The following is a 16,560-nucleotide window of genomic DNA, read 5'->3' as shown; positions in this document are numbered from 1 at the left end:
TGTGGGCATCACTGGCTAGTCCAGCAATTACCACCCATCCCTAATTGCCCAGAGGGCATTTGAGAATCAAGTACGTTGCTGTGGGTCTGGAGTCACATGTAGGCCCGACTGGGGCAGGATGGCAGTTTCCTTCCTTAAAGGACATTAGTGAGCCAGAAGCGTTTTTCCAACAATCGGCAATGATTTTACACTCATCATTAGACTCTCAATTCCAGTCTTGTTATTAAAACATTATTGAATTCAAATTCCAAATTCTGCCATAGCGAGATTCAAACTGGCATTGCTAGAACATTACCTGGGACTCTGAATTAATAGTCAAGCAATAATTAACCCCGAGACCAAGACTCTGTTACAGACAGAGCTAAGCAATCTCACAATGAATGGATCTAATCAAAGTTGTACAGTCTGTCACATCTTGTCATAAATGTCGTTCATTGCTGTGAATGCAGTTAATCTAGTTCTTTGACCTAACTAGTCGAGATCACGAGAGTTGAGTAAACAATAAGAAGTGTATTGCATTGCCACAAACTATATGCAGATGAGTTTTTATCATTACTGTTGTTCAGGCTAGAAGCCCTTGTCAGTCCACTGACAGTATCAGGCTGGCCCTGTGGCTAAGGTTCAGTATTCCATTTACTAAGCACGGCATTTTTTGGGGTAGATGACCACTTGCTGTCACCTGTCAGAAAGCTCACCAGATCGAGCTCCACTTACCAACCCATGACCTGTCCAGTGAACTTCTCAGCGAATTGCAATCTGCGACACTGAAGTCCTCGCCCTCCAGAACTTGCTGGCCAGTCAGTGGTTGGCAGCTTCTGTGTGCCTTAGATACTGTCATAGGAGGCCTTAGCTTGAACAGTTTAATTGGCCGGGAGGAAGAGGTATATCGGATGGGTTTGGAGGTAAGAACAGAGAAGAGGTTGACCTTCAGTAGCCGACCTGCTGCACATATGTCTGCCTGTGATTGGTCCCCAGATTGGGGAATATGGAACCCCCACTATCCCCACAGTGCAGCAGACAGGTTACACTGGCTTTCTAGTTGGGAAACCAATCACTTTTCTCATCAAAAGCGAAGGCAGGTGGCACGTTGAAGCCCCTAAGTGACCTCTTTCTGACTTTAGTTAGTGATGTATCACCAATGGGCCTTCTCACCCAACACCCAATCGCTGAGGTGGCGAGAAGTTTGAGAGTATCTCCCTGAGGTCATGTCGCCCAATTACCTTCCTGTCTCACCACCTCCATAGATTGGTCAGTCATTCTGTGTGTCCATGTTTCTAATCATACTGTTAACTAGGCTAACCCATCAACATCACCAAGAGTGGAGAATTGAACAACCAACAAAATGATGAGGCCCACAAACACCACCCGACCCATCCACCCCCAGCAATGGCACCACCTAGTCATTGAGAGAAGAGGATCAGGTGTTCTCAACAATCTCCAGCCTGAAATACTGCAAATAACCTTCTTCCTAATATTCAACACCACATCGAAACATTCCACACAATCAAATAAAACTTTTGAACAGCAGTCACCTTTGTATTGTCAGAAACCAATTTGCTCACAGTAAGTTTCCACAAACAGCAGAATGATGATCACTGGATGTCTGTCATTAGGCACTGACAGACAAAGAACATATTGGCTAGGACACCAATAATGCAATTTATGCAAGGCATTTAAAAATAGCCCCTTCTAAAATAATAACACTTTCAATGGTGATCTCTCCCAGATTGAAATTCTAAGAGTTACCTTCCATTGATTTACCTCAATGAATAACCTACCGTCCATTATTTCCACACAAAGTTGCAAGCCCAGATTGTGCTGTGGGTTTACGACCCAGTGATTGCTGGTAGCGGTGATATCAAAGACAAGCCATCCTCCATCGGACGCGCGGATTTTCTTGTCATCCAGCAGAAAGAGGTCGGCATCTCTAGACGATGGGAAATATAGCTGGTTATCAGTTTCATTGTAAATCAATAGATTACAATAAGAGGTTACATTCATAGAACACATTTCACACCCTTTTCAGATTTGAGAGGCAAATATTTTCTGGGACATCAGACCCATTTTCAAGCAACATCACAGGATCTTTTGCATTCATCTCAATGGGCAGATTGTCTCTCAGTTTAACACCTCACTTAAAAGTCAGAAACTCAGTTTACGTCAGTTTATAGAGTGGGGTTCAAAACTATTGCCTCCCTACCTGGAGACAAGAATGCTTTGTACTCAGCTAAGCTATTACAACAAAAAGTCTTTCATGCAATAAACATTGCAGATTCTGTGGCACTCAGGTAAGTACTTACCTCAAGAAATGTATGAGAATACAACAGGTTACAAAATGTAATGGTGGATTGGAAACATTGACCCCCATGACATCATTAGAAATCATTTCTGGTCAACTGAAAGTTGGTGGAATTCCTGAGGCGGGGACAGCTTCAAAAGTTCCCCTCACACTCTTCCAACCTATCCTCCCACCCCAAAAATAAATCTTGCTGTGCTTGGAAAGGCATGCAGAAGATTTCATCATACCCCAATTGAAAGTGGCAATGTGATGTAAGTGTGTCACAAATCGATCACTGCCTGGTTCTGTACCAGCTTCGGTACCCACCCTCACCCCAGTAATTTCAAGCCAAAGTTTCTACACAGGAGTTTCTGAAAGCAGTAACTGCAAATACTTTCTCAGCACATAGTACCCCCGCTATAATGTGAGAAAAGCGTAAACAGCCTCTTCTAAAAATGAGAGCATACCACAATCTAAGGAAGGGACTCATTTAACAATGTTATCAGTCCTGGTGTTACACCGAGGCAGCTCGATGCTAATTACTGAACAGCTTCAATCCTTGTCACCCTGTAATTCTGCAAAGCTACAAATGGCCACACAAGGAGAACATTTCTCACCTCCCATGGGTGCATCTGAGATGGTAACAATCAGATAATTGGAGTGACCTTGACCTACCTCTCCCAGAGTGGTCAAATGAAAAGGAGCACTACCTAATAAATTATATTTACTGCTCTTTTTGGAGTCTGAAATGTGAAATGTCTGACTAATGGCCAGTGTGTTCTTTGAACTGCTGGAAAAGCTGTAATTAATTAGACATGTCTCCACAGATGGTTCTTCAAGTGTAACCACCTAAAATAAACATTCCTGATCAGGAGTGATTAATAGACTGTTCAGTGTAAGGTTTTTGACCAGTGAGCGGCAAAGGCAACCGAAATCTCTAAAGTATGCTAGTTTTGTTACTTAAGCTAAGGTAAATGGATTTGCCATTACACTATCAGAATGTTTGATTCTATTGTATTTTGTTAGTCTTTCCTCAATATGTCAGCCTTGACAAATGGTACAAACTTAAAATGCTCAGTTATTCACTTCAGTATTAGGGATTGTCTTGCTTGTCAAGGCTATTTAATTGAAGCAAATATAAGTGAAGATAGTCAAAATGCACTGATAACTGCAGGAACATCAACTTTTGGAAGAGCTCTGTGGTAAAGCAATCTGTTGAAGTGCACAGAACGGCTCAGATCAGTCGTTCACAACATGAGAGATTCCAGCTCGGGATATTCCAGTACACTCCAGCTGGTTCCTTTCCCAAGGTGGACTTTGGAGTTATATTTCTGATGCATATTAAGTTCTAATTCCAGCCTAGTTGGAAGATTCACTTGGTGCAGTTGTAAGGAAAGCTGCTGGAGGAAGTGGAAGGGCTCCCGCTCATGATGTCCGGATCCCCTGGTGAACCTATGTCTCAGCCACACAGATGGAGTGAATGCTTGGTTCTGCATCAGAATGCTATCACTGAATCACGTCTGATGCTAACACTGAATGGAAAAGAAGGGCTGCTATTTTGATGCCAACACGTACACATTGACATAGGAGTGGTATAACTTGGAAGTCGGGTACCAGTCTGATTCCCAAGTGCATGGAACTGAAACAGTGCAGGGTAAAAGGTGGCAAAGGGGGTGACTCCCAAATTGCTCCCATGTGTCTATGGAGCCAGTTGCAGTGATAAGCTCCAATAGGCTCAAGAGGAACGCCTTAAAGTGGGATGGCATGTGCCAGGGGATGGGGAAAAATCTAACAGAGAGAAGAAAATAATCTTGATTAACAAATTGAACCAAATTGAGAGGAAGATGTAGATGCGAAGGAACACTCAGCAATAAGTCACCCCAGCATGAGTCAGTATCCAGTCAGCCCTGAATGAATGTCTTTTCAATACAATTATTATTAGTGTTGATGCAGAAAATAAATTGTCGATGTCATGAAACATGCGAAAAGCTGCTGAAATTTTGGAAGGGAATTTTTGCCCCAATAAAACACATGGGTTTAGGACAGGATGGGAATTTAACCTTTGAAAAAATAAATCAGGATATTGATCCCCCACTGCTATCAAGCATGTTGGTAGCTTGGATATTATAGATATTTTCTCATCAACCTGTTCAGAGATGTTATTACCAATCTCTGGTACAGGTAGGACTGGAACTTGGACCTCTGGGCTCAGAGGTAGGGACAGTACCACTGCGCCACAAGAGCGCTAAGTTTAATTAGTTTACTGTGCTACAGGTCTTTCCACTCCCCATCATTCCAATTTCACTCTGGATTTGCTGGGCCTTGCCAGCCCCCTGTCCTCCCACCCGCCCCCACTCCAATGCCAGAATCAGACATTCCACTCTCCCCCACCTTGAAATCCTCATGAGCTCAAACGTGTAGGAGTTAATTAGGGAAAGTGTTATTTCTTGCCTATCTATACAGGTGCTCATTTGCAACTTCAAGGAGTGGTGATATTTTGTGATTGTGCACCAAGATTAAGGAGGCTGGAGTATTCTGGAGTCACATCTTCTTTCAAAAGACATTCAGAGTAATGCAGTGAGAATTATAAATGACGATACAACAGAAGCAGCAACAGATGTTAAACAGCTAAAATATTTAGCAAGTAATCATTTACAAGCATTGATAACACTCAAAAGCTGTGATTACTTAAGGACTATTCTGTAAATGTCCACTCTAGCTAATAGCCTCACTGCTCTTCAGAGATATACAATAACACCACAGCGAATTTATCTTTTGTTACAGCCTCACAAATATGCCCGTGCATATGAAGCTGCTTTAATAACAACCAGGCAATGAATGACCTCAATACTAACCATTATGGATTATGTGAACACCTTACAATGGTAATTCATGTTTGCAACTATTTCATTTTGAAATATGTTTTACAGTATTTGGTAGAATTCCTTTCTTTTCCATTCTGCTTTGGCATTTTAAATCATTTGAGATATGAACTAATCAAATAATTCTTCCAATGTATAGTGTTGAACATTGCACATTCTTATGAGGTAAAAACCATTCATGTTCTGAGGCTCCAGTTTCCTTTCTAGTTACTAAATCATAAGATCACCAAACGAAACAACCCAATTCTCAGCTTTTTGAGAATTATCACCAGTTAACGTAGTTGGTAAAATAGCCACCTTCACTATTCTTTACCTTTGATCACACAGAGAAGTATTATTCAAGTACGCAAATTATTTTATGTATCTTCAAATATTAAATGGTAACCATTCAGAAAAGCCAGAATTATTTTTAATATTTTTAAGAATGCTTTTAATTATTGTTTGAAACCATTTTATAAGATGCTGTCATGTTCTCACCAATAATTACCATAAGATCTTGAGATGAAAGAGCAGAAGTAGGCCATTCAGCCGGTCAAGTGTACTCCTTCGTTCAATGAGATCATGTAGTCATAGAGATATACAGCATGGGAACAGACCCTTCAGTCCAACTCGTCCTTACCGACTAGATATCCTATATAAATCTAGTCCCATTTACCAGCATTTCGCCCATATGCCTCTAATCCATTCCTATTCATAAACCCATCTAGATGCCATTTAGACATTGTAATTGTACCAACCTCCACCACTTCATCTGGCAGCTCATTCCACACACGCACCACCCTCTGTGTGAAAGATTGCCACTTAGGTCCCTTTTATATCTTTCCCCTCTCACCTTAAACCCATGCTCTCTATTTTCAGACTCTGCCACGTTGGGGAAAAGACATTGCCTATTTACCCTATCCATGTCCCTCATGATTTCATAAACCTCTGTAAGGTCATCCCTCAGCCTCCTATGCTCCAGGGAAAACAGCCCCAGAGAACTCACCCTCTCCCTATAGCTCAAACCATCCAACCTGGCAACATCCTTGTAAATCTTTTCTGAACGTTTTCTAGTTTCACAACATCCTTCGTATGTGAGCAATACGAGAATTGCATGGAATACTCCAAAAGTGGCCAAATCAATATCCTGCACAGCTACAGCATGAACCCCCCAACTCCGACACTCAATGCACTGACCAATAAGAACAAGCATGTCAATTGCCTTCTTCACTATCCTATCTACCTGCGACTCCACTTTCTAGGAACTATGCACCTGTACTCCAAGGTCTCTTTGTTCAGCAATATGACTGATCCACCTCCCCATATCTCCTGATTCCTTCACTGATTAAAAGTTTGTCTATTTCAGCCTCTGCGGTAAAGAATTACACAGATTCACTTACCCTTGGAGAGAAGAAATTCTTTTGAAGCCTCCATCTTAAAAGGACAACCTTTACCCTGAGCTTACCCCCTCTGGTCCTAGACTCTCCCACAAGGGGAAACAGCTTCTCCATGACTACCCTGTTAAGCCCTCTAAGAATCATGTATGCTTCAATAAGATCACCTCTCATTCTTCTAAAGTTCCAACGAGTACAGGCCATTGGTCTAACATTATGTAACAGAACAAACTAAGTTGCATTGTGGTTGGTTGAATGTACACCCTTTTCAAATCAACTTTATAACATGAATAAAAAACATGTGCTATACCAATAACAGAAAGAGACAAGTCAGCCCATTCTGTCTCTGCAATTCTGTCTCTACCCAATCAGTCCCACCATCCTGCATTTTCCCAATAGACAGGCAATCTTGCCTTATAAAGGGCAGATTATGACACCTTAATAATGTGAATTTAGTAATTGAATACATACCTGTTGGAATACTCTTTAAGAACTTGATATATCGTAATCCTAAAGGTGTCATTTTCATATCTACTGTTGCTTCGATCTTTGTAAATTCGGAATTCTGCTGCTGTTACTGCCTCTCCTTCAGGAATCTGTGTGAGATCAAATCGGAATTCCTTGTAGTGCCTTCGTTGATGAGAAAAGTACTTGTCTCTTTCAACTGAAGTAAAGAACAAGAAAAAGAAAGAATAGTGTCACTTATGACCTTTACTTCATGTTGTGGAAGTAATTTTTTTCTTCTTGCCGCTAAAGTAATTAACCTCAGACTCCATTCAAGCTATTTGTGCTATTTGAGAAAAGCTCATCAAAATACTGCTAAACTCAAAGAGCAAAAATCTAAGTAAGGGATAATATTATACTGTGGTCTTGCTACATGTCATTTGAACTAACAGGCTATCCCTGAAGAAAAACAGGTTTCTGTCATTTTCAAGCCTTTTGGCGTTTTATGAAATACTTCCAAACAAAATTATTCTTTAATAAACAGGGCAAAAGACAACCATCAAAGTGCAAAACTGATCCTTGGCCTTTCAACATGCCCAGAAGATTTTTCAATGGAAATAAATTCATTGTAATCGTCTGGGAATAAGGGAATTAAGCTGACAGAGTGCTTTGCCAAAACATAAAAATGGTCAGTGCCTCCATTCCATTTGATTTATTTACTTTTAGCAAACAGTGATACAATTACAAGAATAACCATGGCATTTGGCTTTGCATGAGGTAATGTAATCTGAAACAAGTGTACTCATTTTCTATTCAATGGATAAGACTGGAGGCATGAATGACAGTTCTCTATCATCACCAGGTACATTAACCAAGCCCAAACACACAATGTAATTTTGGTCTTATTTACATACTGTAAATTGGCCAGTGATCATGTGCCCTATTTTGGTTTGCTTCTGTATTCTCAGCTTTCATCTCGAAGTGAAACATCTGGGGTACAATTATGCAACCATTTCAGAACAAAATAAAATAATTTCAATGATGTAGAGGACTCCTGCACCTTTGTGAATGTGAGGCCAAGTTTAAAATCTGAAAACAATTGAGAATCTAACTTCAAGTTCTAAACTGATACAAGACAAAAATTTCTCTTGAGTTAATGACCAAAATGTCGTAATATCTGGAGTTTTAAGCCTGGGAACAGAACAAATGAATCCACAGTACAGATATCCAACCAAATACGGTTAATGTAAATATTCAATGTAATAAGACTGGGTTCTGACATTGAAGCAGAAAATGTGGAAACACTCAACAGGTTTAGGCTGCATGTTGGGAGAGAGAAACAGAGTTCATGTTTCAGGTAATGACCTTTTGTCAGAGCTGAAAGAAATCAGAGATTTAAGGTTTATAATCAAGTACAGAGCCAGGGATAAAATGGAGTTGTAAGTGGGAGGTCAAGACAGAAGAGAAGGGAAGGCACGAGTGATTAATTAACAAAAGGGATGACAACACTCCTAAATGAGACACAAATGGAATGAGTAAAGAAATCCAGAGAAGCTCTAAATTAAAAAAAGCCAGGGGATAGAGGAAAGAGAAAGCAGGGACTGCAGATGCTGGAGAATCTGAGGTAACAAGGTGTAGAGTTGGATGAACACAGCAGGCCAAGCAGCACCAGAGGAGCAGGAATGCCGATGTTTCTGAAGAAGGGTCTAGGCCTGAAATGTCAGCCTTCCTGCTCCTCTGATGCTGCTTGGCCTGCTGTGTTCATCCAGCTCTACACCTTGTTATATCAGAGGATAGAGGACACGCAGGTCAGAGTGATGGTGGGATGGAGAATTATAAATGACAAGCCACCAGAAGAGTTACATTTGTGGACCAAGTGGAGTTGTTTAGTAAAGTGATCAAGCAATCTGTATTGGTCTTCAGTGTAGACATGACCACGGCTGGAATTTCATGATCTCCTCCCCTGAGAGTGGGCTGACAAGCAGCTGGGCTGGGGTTTGGCATCAAATTGTTTACCAGGACAAAGGTATCTAACCAGCTGCCTAACTGCCTTGATTGGTAATCCACAGTGGAGGCAGCATTGAGTGGTTTGGACTAATGATGACGTGAAGTGGCCAATTAATGGCCTCTAACGAGTATCTAAGGGCTAGCACTGTAATCTTACCAAGTGGCAGATGCCACATGGCACAGCGAGGCTACCAAGTAAAACCTGGTGAACTTTTCTCACACATTGGAGTTGGGCATGTGGTGCAGAGTGTCTCCTGTTTGGGCATCTTTAAGTATTTTACCAGCCCTTTCAAACTCAGTAATATATCCCTTCACCGAGGTCTAATCCCTGTGGAAACCACTGCCATAGCTGGGGCACCAGATCCAGAACTCTGCGGCATCGGGGACTTACCGTATCTCTAGCAGTGGCCTTGCTGTGAATGGAGAGCTGACAATTTTGTGGGGAGGGGGCACAGGCCATTGGCAAAAATTTCAGCCTATATCTTGAGCAGTGAATCACTAAACTAGAAGAAGTACAGGGATGGTGTTAAGCTTGAAAGGGTATGGAAAAGATTTAGAGGATGTTGCCAGGGTCGGAGAACTTGAGCTGTAAGGAGAGGTTGAAAAGACTGGGACTATGTGCTCTGGAGCATCGGAAGCCAAGGGGTGGCCTTATTTACATTTAAATAATCATGAGGACCATGGGCAGAGTGAATACCAAGATCTTTTTACCAGGGTATGGGAATCCAAAACTAGAGGACATAGGTTTAAGGTGAGATGGGAAAGATTTAAAAGGAGCCACAGAGGCAAGCTTTTCATGCAGAAGGTGGTATCTGTATCGAATGAGCTGCCAGAGGAAGTGGTGGAGGCTGGTACAGTTACACTTAGAAGGCATCTGGATGGGTACAAGAATAGGGAGGGTTTAGCAGGATATGGGCCAGATGCCAGCAAATGGGACTAGATTAATTTAGGATAACTGGTTGGTATGGACGAGTTGGGCTGATGGGTCTGTTTCCATGCTGTACTGCTCTATGACTCTATGACATTGCCTTTTCAAACAGGGTGAGCATTGGATCGTGAGAGGGGAAGAGGTTTATGGTGAATGTTTAACTTCTAGGACCATTTATACCTCCTGAATGGAAGGTCAGCAGCCTTTTCTTCTCATATATTACAGCCACTGGAGTTCACAGGACAGGGAGAGTGATATACAAGACAGACAAGAGGGATTTCACAAAAATAATCAGCATTTTTACAGTTTTTTAAAATTTGGTCTGACCTCAAATGAATGGGAAACGCATACATCTGTCAGAAAGAGGTAGAGGTGATGGTTATTGAAAGAAAGCAGATGAATGTTTATATTACATTATTCTGTTATGGAAGATGCTGGCAAGGTCAGCATTTCCTGCTCATCCTTTGAACAGAGTGGCTTACTTAGCCATACTAAAATGGTGCTGACGGTTAGCCACATTACTGTGGGCCAGGAGTCACATCTAGGCCAAACCAGATAAGGGCACCAGTGAATTAGACGGGATTTTACCAAAATCAGTGGTAGCTTCATGATCACAAGGCCCACTTTCAGTTCCAGATTCTATTCGTTGAATTTAAATCCCAACAGCTACCTTCAAAGCCACGCCTCCAGTATTAACCTGGAACCGTGGATTATTACAGGAGGTAAAAAATGTGAGACTGACTGGAGACACGTCATTGGGCATGTCTTACACTTGATATCAAAAAGAATGTTGTTAACAGAAGAAGGGTTGTCTCCAATACAGCCTCCTTCCTCATCAATTCACCCTCAGTTCCTCACCAGGAAAGTGGTGGATGGGTTAGTCCCTTATATTGGGCAGTGTGTGTGTATAGTGTGCAGTAAACTACCCCAATATACATACCCAGCTTAGAATGCCAGCTACTTTCCAAATGTAGAGTTCAGTGTGAGAAGCCATTCCATAATCTGACCTGCTTTGCTTCTTTGTCCACTTATTTAAACCAAAATCCTATTTAATAACTTGTAATTACAGCAAATAAAGTTTGTCTGATCATAAACAGAAAACAACACACAAAGCTGATATGTACATAAATTGCAGCTCCAAATTAATCCTCATTTACTTTCTGACTCCTGTTCACACAGAATGGCTACAAGATCAATCTGTTGCTGCTGAAGTTAAGGCACAGGGCATTCTTGGTAAGACTCACTGGGATGGTATGATGGCTCAGTAGTTAGCCCTGCTATCTCACAGTGTCAAGGACCCAGGCTCAATTCCATCCTTGGGTGACTGGCTGTTTAGAGTTTGCATATTCTCTCTGCGTCTGTGTGGGTTTCCTCTCAAAGTCAAGGTATGCAGGTTAGGTAGATTAGCCATGCTAAGTTATCCAGGGATGTGTAGGCTAGATGGATTAGCCGTAGGAAATGCAGGGTTACAGGGACTGGAGAGGGATGCCGGTTTGGGTGAGATGCCCTTCTGAGGATTGGTGTGAACTTGATGAGCCAAATGGCCTACTTCCACACTGTAGAGATTCTATGAATGTGTGTTGGAGTTAATAAACACTACATTTTGATTGTTTTTTTTCTGATAGGATAAAGTTTGATTACTGGAGGATGGGAATTCCACTTTAATATTATTCACCATTCTATGTCTTTCCCATTCTGATTCTACAAGTGACAGCAACTGGTAAATATTCCTATAGCTGTTTCAAATTGACCCTCAAAATGCTATTTTCCATGTGCAAGAGGGTTCAGTGTTTTGCTGACAAAAATATAACAAAATATTGAAAAACAGTTCAAGTATATTACTGCCACAATCAGGATATAAATAATTTTGCAGGTTGATTTTCTGGATTGTTTCTTTCTAAGCCAAAGCCAAATGTTTTGCAATGGAAGAAAAACCATCCCCAGTCATGGTGATGCTAATTGAATCTGACCAGAAACTCTGAGTTGCACTCAGGTTGACAGTGACCTGCTTTAATGTTTTGTTATCGAGGTATGTTTCTAGAAGTAATTCAATTTGCACACAGAATCACAGGTATAATGGCAGAGAAAGGTAATATTTGACCCATTATTGTACTCTGCAAAGAATGTATCCACTTCTCTCTTTTTATTCTAACAGAAGCAAAGTACTGCAAATGCTAGAGATCTGAACCAGGAACAAAGAGAGGTTCAGAGGTCTGGCAATGTTCTTTTCCCTGCCTTTGCCAAATATTCTCCTTTTTTCGCATTTGATAGAATTTTGCATGATACATATATGAATGAATCTGATCATTTTCCCTTATAAGCAGAGCATGCCACATTGCTAGCTCTGAAAAAAGCCTTTGTGGCATTTCTTTTCAGTCAGCCTATGTAAGCATAAGCCAGCAGTCTGATTGTCAAGAGCTTGAACATTACTGTCAACGATGCTACCACACAGTTCATATCAAATTCCTGCCTCTGATATTTTAACATAGGTGGTAACCTTTTACACAGGTTGACACTTCCATTAAAATAAGAGATTACAAAACTTGGTAAACATGCTTTATGATATAATTCAGTAATTTCCAAACTCTGGATTTACTCATTAATTTTGATGAAAATGCCACCAAGCTTTGCGTGCAAGTAGTTGACACCCATGCTTGTCATTGAAAGGAAAAGAACATAATGAGAACCAAAGCCATTAAGAGCATGGTGATTCATTTCAGAGCATGGTGCTGATGAAGTGTTGCCAAGGACTGGTGGTTACAGATTGATGGCTCTCAACCTGGACACTTTAGAAAGGAACATTATGATAGTGATGGGAAATCATTTTCAATCATAGAGCCATTGAATCATCCAGCATGGAAACAGACCCTTTGGTCCAACCAGTCCGTGCTGACCATAATCCCAAACTAAATTAGTCCCACCTGTCTGTACTTGGCCCATACCCCTCCAAACATTTCTTATTCATGTACTTTCCTGAATGTCTTTCAAACATTGTAACTGTGCCTGCATCCACCACTTCCTCTGGAAGTTCATTCCACACAGAAACCACTCACTGTGTAAAAAAAATGCCTGTCATGTCTTTTCTGAATCTTTCTCCTCTCACCTTAAAAATATGCTCGCTAGTCTTGAATTTCCCACTCAAGGGAAAAATACATCTGCCATTCACCTCACCTTTACCTCTCATGATTTTATAAACTTCTAAGGTCACCCCTCAACCTCCTATGCTCCAGTGAAAAGTCTCAGCCTATCCAGCCTCTCCTTATAGCTCAATCCCACCATTCCCAGCAACATCCTGGTAAATCTCTTCTGAACCTTCTCCACTTTAATAATATCCTTCCTATAACTGGGTGACCAGAACTGGACACAGCACTTCAGAAGATGCCTCACTAACATTATGTACAACTCAACATAACATCCTAACTCCGATACTCAAAGGACTGAGCAATGAAGGCAAACATGCTAAATGCCTTCCTGACCACCCTATCTGTACATGATGAAAATTTCAAAGAATTATGCACCTGAACTCTTCTGTCTGTCTGTTCCACAACATGGGGAAGCGATGGCCTAGTGGTATTATTGTTGGACTGTTAATCCAGAGACCCAGACAATCTTCTGGGGACCTGGGTTTGAATCCCACCACGGCAGAGGGTGGAATTTGAATTCAATAAATATCTGGAATTAACAGACTAATGATGACCATGAATCCATTGTTGATTGTCAGAAAATCCCATCTGGTTCACTAATGTCCTTTAGGGAAGGAAACTGCTTTCCTTACGCGGCCTGGCCTATATAAGACTCCAGATCCACAGCAATGTGGTTGACTCTTAACTGCACTCTAGGCAATTAGGGATGGGCAATAAATGCTGCCTAGCCAGCAACACTCTCGTCCTGTGAGTGAATACAGAAAATAAAACTACTCAAGGCCCCACTTATAATTGTGTAAATCCTGCCCTTGTTCATTTTACTAAAATGCAATACCTCGCATTTGTACAAATTGAAGTCCATCTGCCACTCTTCAGCCCGCTGACTATGGTCAAGACCCAATTAATTAAGCAGTGTGCAATCTCTGTTATTTGCAACACGTGAGAGAACATGTAAATTCTTTTTATTAATTTTATTAACTTCTTGCAACTGTTGTCAAAACTCATATTGATTGGAATTGATGGAGATAAAAATACTACTTTAATGAACGCTATGATTTTGAAAATGTTGGGTAATTTTGGTTTGCTTTTATCTACCATAACAGAACACAATAACAGCTGATTTTCTTCATATCACAATAGTAACTTGTTGAGTTAATTATGTGACAAAAGTTGCTGCAGAACAGCAGAGATGCAGTAAGTGGAGGATGTTAAATAATACTTAACAAACCAATTCTGTGAATGTTGCTATTTAAGAATTTGCAAATGTTTTGAAAGTCTTACACTCTTACACTCACAATTTCACATCAGTCAAACTCCTTAAAAGGGGAATTTATAGCTTTGGATAAGGCATAGTGACTGAACACCTTGAAATTATTCTGACATTTTTTACTCCACAGTTACAAGTTTTCTTATTACACATGTAGCTATTACCATAGAGTACATTGCAAAACAAAGACAAATGTTTGTTTTTCTTCACCCAATTGCTTATGGGTAAACCCATAAGTAACTTTCATGAAAATAGATTTGTTTTCTTCTCTTTGTTTAATTTAATTTAGTTAGATTTAATTTATTTCAAGTGTAGTTCTACTGTTCTATAGTTCTATATAAAGTCACAAACCGGTGAAAACTTGTTTCATTCTGATGTTATTGTAAAGTCTAGTCCACTCCTTCAGCCTCACAGCGAGAAAAGGAGGAGGAACAAGGTTTCGGAATACAGAATATGCATTAAACTCCACATGTGAGCATTACTAAAGCATAAAGAGGCAATATGTTCCATAGTAGCTTCCGCCATTGTCCTCACTTCCAGAGTCACTATGACAGTTAAAACCTTTGTATTTAGTTGCACCATTCAGCCACCGTCTGTAAGAGTACAATTCTTCCATCATGTTGATAATTCCTCTGGTCAGTGATGTGCAGGAAGCTTCCGGAAATAACTTTGAGTTTTGAATCTCCAAACATGCAGTTGATTTACTCTGGTTTGCCACTTATTTCACAACAGAGGCCTTTAACCTTCCAGTTATTTTTTAAAACCTTCTGGGTTTGCACATTGATTGTCCAGTAGCCTCAACACAGGATGTTAGGGCAGATGATGTAGACATAACATTCTTAATACACCATCAACTTCTATGGCTCAGAAAGGAAACAATTCAAGGCATTCTATCTTATACCCGCAAGAAGGAAATTTTTCAGAGTTTTTAAAGTGACAATTCACTTAAGAAGCTGTTCCTTTCCCTTTGCCTTTTTATTTCTCTCTTTTACTAAAATCTTTTCTTCCCACTCTTTAATTCTCTTGCCAGCCACAATCTGACTTTACTTTTCCTTACATTCTGTCCAGTTCTCAATATTTATATCTCTAGGAACTAGATTGTTCTATTCATTATTGTCCCAGTTGGAAGGATCAGACTCCAGGCTCTCAATAGACCACCTTAGTGAGCTGCTGGCCTAACAGTTTTAGCAATTCAGAGACCCTGAAAAGAACAGTTTTGGATCCTGGACTTAACCAATTGCTGGGCATCTGGAGCAGAAAGCAACTGGTCACCCCATGGAGGGGGCAAACAGAGAGTGAAGGGACCAGTTTTAGAGGCCAGAGGAAGACACAAAGTGGGTGCAGGGAGTTGCAGCTTGGGGGAGGGGTCAATTGACAAATAGCAGGAGGTCACAGAACAGGAAAGGAGAGCTAGAAATACAACAGAGGCCAGCCCCTCAACCAAGGATCAACTGAGCTACCCAGATGACCTAGACCCATGCCAAAGCACAGTGCAGCTACAGATAGTCACAGATGTTTGTAACCTAGTCACTAAGATTTGCACCTCTCTCACTGCCAGAGCAGTCAACGTCACCATGGCCTGCAATATCTTCATTTCCATTGCCTTCTCAAGGATCAACTGTGGACCTTGACAGCATCCCAAAACCTTGCTGCACAACACTGCCTCCCACTGGTCACTAATGCCCTGCTAGCCTGTGCATTCACTTAATGATGGGCATAGCCTCACAGTGGCAGAGAGCTAGAACCCCCAGCTGCAACAAAACCATTAAGTGCATCCATCGAGGAAGCCAATGAAATACAACAAGGGGAAGTATCTCAAAATCCAATTAGTCTGCTACCACAACATGAGTTCCCTCCATCTGTGCGCTCTTATTCCCAGCAGCTGCAATGACTCCTACATCCTGTACTCATCCGTGGATCATCACTCCAAACACCAGAAAAGTGTGGGAATGGATCCTATTGGACTTGGGTACCCCTTTAAAATAAGGCTCCTATAGATACCCCAGATAGAGATATAGGGGCAATGCAAACTGACCTGCTCAGCAGGACAGTCACTGAGCAACACATCAGGTTTCTGAAGGTGTGATACTGGTGTCTGGACTTGTCAGATGGTACCCTTTATTATTTTAAGAGTCTCAGACCCAGTGATGCTGTTGGGACACAAGGAAGAGATGTGACGAGCAAACTCATGGGGAGAGGGAAAGGAGCAACTGGCGAAGCAAGTGGAGGGATTGGATA

General features: G+C 41.1%; 1 protein-coding gene across 1 annotated transcript in view; it reads right to left on the bottom strand.

The window, feature by feature from the left end:
• bmp5 (bone morphogenetic protein 5) overlaps positions 1–16,560 on the bottom strand; it is a 116,715-nt gene that overhangs the window by 41,587 nt on the left and 58,568 nt on the right. The window contains exons 2-3 of the mRNA XM_048531391.2: positions 7,005–7,197; positions 1,779–1,927 (exon numbers count right to left, since the gene is read on the bottom strand). Coding sequence (XP_048387348.1) covers positions 1,779–1,927; positions 7,005–7,197 — 342 coding nt within the window. The remainder of the gene's footprint in view (positions 1–1,778; positions 1,928–7,004; positions 7,198–16,560) is intronic.

Source organism: Stegostoma tigrinum, chromosome 4 (assembly GCF_030684315.1).
Source record: "Stegostoma tigrinum isolate sSteTig4 chromosome 4, sSteTig4.hap1, whole genome shotgun sequence".
In the NCBI taxonomy this organism is placed as follows: Eukaryota; Metazoa; Chordata; class Chondrichthyes; order Orectolobiformes; family Stegostomatidae; genus Stegostoma; species Stegostoma tigrinum.
Note: the sequence above shows the minus strand (reverse complement) of the source record. Positions and strands in the feature narration are given on the sequence as shown.